At 35.1% G+C, this 10,069-nt stretch overlaps 1 protein-coding gene across 1 annotated transcript; it reads right to left on the reverse strand.

The window, feature by feature from the left end:
* On the reverse strand, positions 5,226-9,853 carry LOC109234031 (ruBisCO large subunit-binding protein subunit alpha). The gene is made up of 8 exons (XM_019399850.1): positions 9,677-9,853; positions 8,926-9,115; positions 8,121-8,242; positions 7,763-7,970; positions 7,526-7,671; positions 7,116-7,422; positions 6,191-6,642; positions 5,226-5,824 (listed from the first exon to the last, which is right to left on the reverse strand). The coding sequence occupies exons 1-8, from the start codon at positions 9,731-9,733 to the stop codon at positions 5,537-5,539; spliced, it is 1,770 nt and encodes a 589-aa protein (XP_019255395.1). The 5' UTR covers positions 9,734-9,853; the 3' UTR covers positions 5,226-5,536.

A 10,069-nucleotide genomic window follows, 5' to 3' on the forward strand; every position in this document is an offset into this window, starting at 1 on the left:
GGAATCAGTCAAAAATGGCAGAATAATAATCCTCGTCCTCTCCCGAGTCTAACCATATAAAATTTGTCAAAATCGGACTCCGTTTGGCCCCTCAAATCCTCACTTAAAACTCTCCAATACTCAAACCCTAGCTCCCTCAATTTCACTTTGAAATCATCAATCAAATCCCAAAAACGAAGATGGATTCATAATTATAATCAAAATAGAGTAGAGAACACTTACCCCAATCCATATGGTGAAAATCGCCCAAATCCGAGCTACCCAACTCAAAATATGACCGAATGAACAAAACCCTAGTTTTGTATATTTTTCTACCAGCTATTCTGCCTCGTTTCTCGAGCCAAACGATCCCGAAACTCGTATTTTATTCCTCCAATGGATTCCTTGTGAAATTCTAGTCAAGTTAGGCTTTTGAATCACTCTATTTGACCTTATAGTTAATGGGATATGTAGGTTTTAATATTTGCAAATAGTGCAGATTTTTAAATACGCTGCTAGTGGCAATTTCGTAATTACTCTGAAAAAATCTAGCAACCTAATTTTTAGTAAAATGACCATAAAATCCTCATACGATGTCCAAATTCGATGATTCTTTTTGCTACGGGTCCGTAATTACGATACGGATCTAATTCTTCAATCAAAAAAGAAATCGAAGTTCATTTGTTCAATATGATATCATTTATGCTTGAAGAAACAGCGTCGAAACATAAGAAAAACGAGCGCAACACAATCCAAACCTATCCGAAACTCACCCGAGGCCCTCGCGACCTCAACCAATAATTCCAACAAGTCATATATCACTACCCGAACTTAGTCGAACCTCCGGAACACCCAAAACAACACCAAAACACCAAATAAACCTCGAATTCAAGCCTAAGAACTTCTGAACTTCCAACTTTCGCCAATTCAAGCCTAGTTCTACCACAGACCTCCAAATTATATTCCGGACACACTCCTAAGTCTAAAATCACCCGAAAAAGCTAATCGAATCATAAAAATCCAAATCCGAATTCTTTTACTCATAAGTCAACTTCCGGTTGACTTTTCTAACTAAGAGACTAAGTGTTCATTTCGCTCCAAAACTACTCCGAACCCAAACCTATCAACTCGATACAACTCAACACAGTTGAACAACATATAAATAAGCATAGATAGGGGAAATGTGGCTATAACTCTCAGAACGAACGATCGGGTCGTTACAACCTTCTTCTAGTTAAAGCAAAATATAAATTAGATTGTGATTGATGATGACTTCTTTCTTTGAAATCTTTCAAAAACTTGACATTTTCAGCCTAAATTAAATATTTCATGTCAAGTTGTTTACTAATATAAATATCTTTAAACATAAGTGTTAACTACTATAAATTTTGAGGTAAAAATAGCACGGTATAGCCAGTTTTCGGACTGGTCAATCAAAAATAGCCAGCGTTTACCAAGTCAATGAAAAATAGCCACCGTTTTGCTGCAATAGAGACCGGTCCAGCATAATATACTGGAGTTCGGTGCACTTGTGTATGAACTCCAGCATATTATGCTGGACCGGTATACTTTGCTGGTTCCAGTATAATATACTGGAGACTGGAGCACCGGTGCTCCAAACTCCAGTATATTATACTGGACCAGTATACTTGCTGGAACTCCAGTATATTATGCTGGAGTACTAGTGTACTTATGCTGGAACTCCATCATATTATGCTGGAGTTCCAGCATACTTATTCTGGAACTCTAGTATAATATGTTGGAGTTCAAGTATACTTATGCTGGAACTCCAGCATAATATACTGGAGTATTTTCCGGCTTTTGAACAGTATTTTCGCTCAGATTTATCTTTATATAAAAAGTGGCTAAATTTCGATTACTTTTGAAATTGGGCTATTTTTGAACGACCAGTTGTAAATCTGGCTATTTTTAAAATTTACCCAATTTTGAGGGTGTTCCACTAAGCTTATAAATTGATCAAACTGGCTTATAAACATTCTTTAGCTTATCTTCGACAAAATTAGCTTTTCTACTTCTAATAATGCCATCAATATCCATAAAATGTTAAAGTACACAAAAAATTGGATTTGAATCTCTCTCTCTCTTAACTCAAAACCTTCAAACATCTTAATTCTGGAACCGCCGTTGAATTTTTCTATTTGGAAAGTGGAAGTAAATTTTTTTTTTTTTTTTTTTTTTGGAGAAAGAACAATATAACGCCGGGAAAAATTTTACAGGGATGACTAAGGGATCATTTGGTTGGGAAACAAGTTGTCCCATGATTAATTATCCCGGAACTAGTTATTTCGAAATTAGTTATCCCAACCTCACATGAAGATAAAAAAATACTACAATCTCGAGATAACTAATTCCGGGATTAATTATACCACGATTTTATGCCAATCAAACTTGGGATAAACTCATTTAAATTTAATCCCGAGATTAATTATCTCTTACCCTCATATCAAACGAGCCCTAAAAAGCAAATTAACAGCCCATTAAGTGTGTGTTCACTTGTTGTTTATTCTGTTAAATCACAATTTAATTGGCTTATGCATCGCAGACTTCGGAATCCAAATACGAGGCTTTATTAGATTAGAAAATATCACTTTATACCCATTAAGCTCAAACTATTTACCTTTTAATACCCAAGCTCAAAGGATTTACTTTTTCTACCTATACGGCCTAAACCATTTACCCGCCTACCCAATCCCTTTTCCCTTTTCAATTTCTCTAAACAAGCAGAGTCCTACACCCCAAACGTTCCTTCCCGCTTTCAAAAAACATCCATAGCTTAATCTTTTTAGTGGATGATGAAAATCCAGTACAAACCCATGCATTTACCGATTTTTTTTTTTAATTTTCTATATAAATTTTAAAAGACAAGTTTTCATATTATTTCACATGAGTTTCACTCCAAAATCCTCTTTCTATATTAGTATAATATTTTTCTGAACCCACATTGTTGTGGTTATATATTAAACTTCCTGGATCAAAAATTTTGTGTCTTTGAAGACCCGCCATTGTTGAGCTTGAAGCTCCTAATTTTTTATTTTTTTTAATATTTGATGTTTAATTTAAAATGGGTGCTGTAAAATATTGCTTATAGCACCTTCAAGAAGTTTATAGTGAAATTTGATCTCATTTGGAGCTGATTTTAGGTGATTGAGATCGAATTTTTCAGCTGAAAATAGAAGAAGAACACAGTTACCCAACAGCATACCGTACGGTATACAATATAGTGTAGGATTATATAGCTATATTGCAATAGTATATTGTTATAGTATACAATATACTGCAATAGTATACTGTAATAATGGAAGAAGAACACAGTTACCTAGCAGTATACCACTACAGTACACAATATACTGTAAGAGTATATAGCTATACTGCAATAGTGTATTGTTATGTTATACAATATACTGTAATGGTATAGTGTAATAATATGCAATATTATGTTGTAATAGTATACAATACCATAATAGTATATTTCGACTGCTATTTGTTGAATCATCTATGTGCTATGGTGCAAAGCTAAAGTCATGGTTATAGTAACATTATACTGTTATAGTATTCAATATAATATAATAATATACCGTAATAAATAAGTAGTTTTTAATATTTTTTAAACTTTCCAACTATGTCCTTGCAAATATTTTTTTAAATAAATTTTTTGATGGAGTTCCATAAAAATAATATTCATTGTATAAGAAGTAGGTATCAGAAGACATAGCAATATACCTATTTGGTATATTTATATGCAGTTTTGGTATATTGTTGAGACAAGTATTTTACAATAACATTAAATACTAATATGCCATTTTATTATACCAATATACCATTTTATTATAATGATATATAATTTTGGATCCTATGTGCTAGAAATATTTACTTTAATACATATATTTAAAAAAAAGATACAATGAAAACAGAGAGAAGAGAAAACAGATATAATGTATAAGTTTGTCTAAATATTGACTTAAAGAGGAAGAAAAAAAGCGAAAAAGAAAGACAATATAGTATATTATACTATCAGTTATATTAAAGAAGGTGAATAAATATCTACTATATCGGTTATCTTTTGTTAATGTATAAAAAAAAGAATAAAGAAAATGAGCAAAAAATGTGAATGTAATTAGATTATATAAAGAAAGAAAAAGTAAGAGAAAAAAGAGCTAAATTAATTTAGAAAAGGGAGAAGAAATAAAGAAAATGAACAAAAGAAGAAAAAAAAGAGAAAAAATAAAATAAAAGAAAGGAGCCAAAATTGAGTATGGAATCAGATTATTTGAAAATACTAGAATAAAGAATAATATGATTAAAAAAAAGAACAGAAAAGGAGAAATAAAAAAAAAAGGAGAAACAAGAAGAAAAAAATAGTCAATTACCTACAAAAGCTACAATGGGTAGGAAACGTAATTAATTTAATGGTTAGAAAAATAAATGAGTAGACAAGCGTAATTGGTTTGGTTTTTATGAGTAAAGCTATAAAACTCCCTTATTAGATTATGGAATTAAATGACTCAAAATGCCCGGCCCAATAGAAGTATCATCCTTTTCCCACATTAAAAGCTTGTTTGGATTGTTGTTACATGTTCCATAATGTATCGTATTATATTGTACTGTATTGTTTGATGAATACAATAATTGGATAAATTGTATCGTCTGCCATCGTTTCATGACGTCACGCATCAACAATACGAAGAACAGAACTTGTAATATTACTAAGAAAAATAGGATACGGGGTAGTTTTATTATATAAAGGAGTAGTGTAAAAGATAAAATATGATTATTTAATAATAAGGAAGAGCAAGATGAAAGAATAAAAGCAAGTTAATAATGCGATCACACCAAATTGGTTGTTCTATAAAATGACACTTTTCGTCATTATGTAACGACGGATTTAACAATACGATACAAGAAAATTTAAGTAAAAATCAAAACAAATATTGTATTTAAAGTGACAATATAATACAATAGGTAACAACCATCCAAACAAGCCCTCAACTGTCATGAATTGATTTGGGCATTTAAAATGTAAAGTTTCAGAAACGAATTAATCTACCCCGTGGAATTGAAAATCTAACAATTCGATAGTGTTTCTGCTATACTTTAACATTTCTTCTGTTACCTAGCAAGATCTTGAATTATTAACGTCAATTATTGCTTGTAGAATTGGTCAAATATGATCAAAATCAAACTAATTGAGACGCCAAAAATGCGACAAGGGCAGCGCAGCCTTTCCAGAAGGGAACCAGAGATGAAAGAAAATACAAGTGAAATGCCAATACATGAATTGAAAAGAAATGAACATGAATAACTAAGACTTTTTATCCAATCCAAACGCTAGACGATTGCCTTTATGAATGAGCAGCAATATTGCTTTAATGCAAGTTTCAACTGTGAGAACTAAAAGCTGAAAAGCCAGCTGAAAATTTAACAATGCACTCATCTAGTTCTACACTAATCATCTTCCCTAACAAGCCCGGCCCCGCATCAAAGTTCATCTCAACACCAACAAAAAACAAAAATTCCTACCAAATATTGTTATGTTGGATCACACTGAGAGCCCTTGCGGAGCAGCAGGTGCAGCTGCCTTAGGCTTTGCCTTCTCGACCACGATGGCTTGTGTTGTAAGTACCATTCCTGCAACTGATGCTGAATTCTGCAACGCACATCTTGTCACCTTGGCTGGATCGATGACTCCAGCGTCAACAAGATTCTCGTATTTGTCTGTCATCGCGTTATAACCCATCTCCCATTCAGCTTCCCTTACCTTCTCCACTACTACTTCCCCTTCAATTCCAGCATTTTGGGCTATCAACGATGCTGGGGCTACTAATGCCTGCAATAACAATTTGGTAGTTAACAAACAAAAAGAAGCATCATAACATTGTTATATTCACTTCATATTTCTATACACATTCTAGAATTAGCCCACCACCCACCCCAAAAACAAAAATGATCCTCCCTCGGTTTCATTTTATAATTCAATCTTTCATGTTTGGCCAGTTTCGAAAAAGAATAACATCTTTCTATATTTGGGAACCCTTTAGCCGTAAAAATGTCAATAGTATATTTAGGACCATAAGTTTTAGAATACTTTTGGCATGTAAAGTCTTTCTTCCTTAGACTCCACGCCCAGCCAAATACTGCCAATTAAAATGAAATGAGACATGAGAGTAATCATTAATATTTGAGCACTCTTTACCCTTTGAATGATGTCAGCACCCAACTTTTCATCTGCATCTTCAAGCTTGTCCTTAATGGCAGGGACATATGTTGATAGATGAACAAAAGCAGCACCACCACCAGGTACTATTCCCTCTTCGATTGCAGCAAAAGTTGCATTCTTTGCATCCTCAATGCGAAGCTTGCGGTCCTCAAGCTCAGCCTCTGTTGCAGCTCCAACCTTGATGACAGCAACACCCCCGGACAACTTGGCGATTCTCTCAGCAAGTTTCTCGGAGTCATAAACCGAGTCTGTCTCGGACAACTCCTTTTTGAGCTGAGCAATCCTAGCCTGTATCTCGTCCTTCGATGCTGCATCAGCAATGATGGTTGTTGAGTCCTTGGTAATGGTAACCTTTCTGGCAATTCCAAGTGCTTCAACTGGGGTACCCTCAATGAGCAGGCCCAGGTCAGTTGCTTGGTACTCAGCTCCTGAAATAATATCACACATTTTACACGGTCAGCAAATGTTCTGCCTTATAGATGCCTTTTAGCACAGAAAACAATCATTGCATCTGCCACGAAAGAAAGGAAAATACAATGAACAGTGTCCTAGTTTCTTCTTAAAATGAAATTAAAATTAAAATTGAGGAACAGGATGAAATTAAGGATTCAAGTAAACAAACAAGATGAGTTCTTGGTTTTAGCTCAGCATGAGAGTCTCTCTCTCCCTCTCCAAAACACATAAAATCTTCCTCTTCTCTATCTTTTTAACGGTTATGTTTATTTCTATCAATTTGACAATCTAAACATCTAAATATGATAAATGTGAATACTTGTTGAACAAGCTCCTCTAACTTATGTCTGACAGAGAACAAATGGGAACCTGGAAACTAGTATACTCTCTACTATCATCAATATTTTATTTGAAGAGAAAGCTTTAAGTTAAGTGAGTGTATGAGCACCTGTCACAATGGCAATATCTTGCAGAAGAGCCTTTCTCCTTTCACCAAAACCAGGAGCTTTGATGGCGGCAACGTTCAGTATACCCCGCAGCTTGTTCACAACAAGAGTAGCCAAAGCTTCCCCAGTGACATCTTCAGCAATAATGAGCAGAGGGGAGCGCAATTGAGTTGTCTTTTCTAATAGGGGGATAATATCCTTGATAGCCGAGATCTTCTGATCCGTAACCAAGACTCTAGCATTCTCAAACTCAACAATTAACTTTTCAGGGTTGGTGACAAATTGTGGGGAAATATATCCTCTATCGATCTGCAAGCAACGAAGCAAAAGATGTCAACAAAAACATAACTAAACCCACTGCCAGTAACAGACACTATAGAGAAAATAACATATTCAGTACATAGATACGAACCTCCATTCCTTCTTCAACATGAACAGTTGTCTCAAAGGAGGAGGATGACTCAATGGACAACACACCATCTGGACCGACTTTGTCAATTGCATCCGCAATCATGGTGCCAATGCTTTCATCATTTCCAGCAGAGATTGAAGCAATAGCTGGTCAAAGAAAACAAGAAAGACTAATCATTAGCATCGCACACAGATGAATGATGGATAGAGTCCTCAAAGAAAAGCATTAAACTATTACCTTTGATGTCATCACGACCTTTAACAGGTCTAGCCATCTTTTCTAGCTCTTCAATCAAACCCAATACAGTTTTGTCAATGCCCTTCTTCAAAGACACTGGGTTTGCACCAGATGTAACACTTAACAGACCAAGCTTAATGATTTCGCGGGCAAGAACAGATGCAGTCGTGGTTCCATCACCAGCTGAATCGTTCGTTTTGCTTGCAACCTTCAGAATATGCATTTCAAAGGTATTAAAAAGAAATCAAGAAAATAAATTCACCAGTATAAAGCAAATCATGTACTAGAGGAAGGCGTATCCGGGGCAAAACCACTATGATCTTAAGGAAAAGAACAGAAAATTGACATGAAAACCTACCTCCCTGATAAGGGCAGCACCAGCATTTTCCATAGCATCAGGTAGCTCTATAGCACGAGCAATTGTAACACCGTCATTAACCACCTTTGGGGTGCCATATTCATCCAACACTACATTCCTCCCTGTAGGAGAGTAAAATGTCTTCAGGAATTGAATTCATTTAGCACCGAGCATATAAAAGTATACTAACGGACTTAATCAGACAAGTTGGTTGATTATTGAAGATCTACAAGCCATAGCATGAAACCATAGTTCATGCAAATTAAATCACAGCTAATAGAAACAGAAGCACATAAGTATAGCATTCAAAAGATGTCTAGTAATGTCTTGTATTTTGAAGACTATTGCACCACTTGGAGCAAGGAAATTCAGACATAGCAAACTAATGCTAGGCATTAATCAGGGCATTTTATCACATTCTACATGCAGATAATCCAGAACTATCACTGAAAATTATTTAAATAATGAAATAAATTTCTTTGCTTCGCCTCACTACACTTCAAGTGCACGAGATAATCAACTGCATCAACTGAGAATTCTTTTAAGGACTGAAACAACCTTTTCCTTTAATTCTGGCTCAAACTTATCAAAATCAGAATTACATAACTAAAACATACAAAGGGAGCTAACATGCAGCTCCGCAAGACTTTCAGGCCACCAAATTTCCTCATTTTCAAGGATATAACTAAAGGTAAATGACTTTAATTAAGAGTACTGGTCATTCAAATAAGCAATAAAAACCAGAACTTTTACCCACAGTGCCGCAAAATATTGAAAGGACAAATAGGAGGCATCAAAAACATACCCCTAGGACCAAGAGTGAGGCCGACAGCATCAGCAAGCTTATCGATACCAGCCTGAAGGGCACTCCTAGATTTTTGGTCAAAGGCAATTTCTTTAGCACAGGCCTTGACTACAAACCGGTTGTTCTTTGCATTTCTGTTGCTGAATTTCTGTCCCTGCAATTGGTTGACCCTCCTGTTCTTCAATGCCCCCTGCGCATTGAACACTCAAATATATATGTAATCAAACAAGTAAGAACCCCTAATTTAAAACACAGTAGCTAAAAGGACTTAAAAGAAGAAGACCTATAATACAAATCACACACATAGTAGCCAAAAGGACTCAAAGCAATCGCCCACACAAAAAGCAATGGTACAAAGTACATTCATGGTAGCACCTAAGAATTAAAACAAGATGACCCTTATAAAGAAATTGTACTATGAACTCTTAAACACGAATACAATAATCCATTTCAAGAAAGAGTTTTAACTTATATACACCAATAGTATAAAAAAAATTCTACACTATCAGGTCACCAAAAGTTATTTCCAAGAAACCTTCCATAAAAAGTGTGGATTTGTACCTGATAGTGTAAAATTCTTAACACCGTCGATATTAGTAAACTCACTGGCACTTAATAGTAAGAAATACTCAAAATTAGCTGACCCATAAGAATAAATAGCACAAACAACACACAATATCGAACAAAACTAAAAACAACAAGACCCATATAAAGAAATGATACAAACAAGAAATGGTAGCAAAGAAGGAACCTGTTTAGAAGGAGAAGGAATGATAGAGGCAGTGGAGATAGCATTAGCTGAAGCCATCTGAGGGTTTTAGGGGAGCAGCTGCTGCTTCTTTGTTTTTGTGAGAGGATAAGGGGATTGGGTGGGTTTGGAGTGAAGAGTAGGAGAAGTTTGGTGAAGTATACAAAGAGAGAGTAGCTAGGGCTTAATATTGTTTTATTTTTGGAAGTACTCATTATTGAGAGTGGAGTGAGGAGTTTCGAGAAGATTCTATCCGTTCCAGAACCGTTGAGACTTGAGAGAAAGCTAATTGTTTGCATCTCTTGGGCTGTGCTTTGGATATTTAAAAAGGATTAACCCAAATAGCCGCTCATTCAATCCTTAGGTCTGTTTGTAAAATCAACGGCTAATTGAAAT

This window comes from Nicotiana attenuata, chromosome 11 (assembly GCF_001879085.1).
Source record: "Nicotiana attenuata strain UT chromosome 11, NIATTr2, whole genome shotgun sequence".
In the NCBI taxonomy this organism is placed as follows: Eukaryota; Viridiplantae; Streptophyta; class Magnoliopsida; order Solanales; family Solanaceae; genus Nicotiana; species Nicotiana attenuata.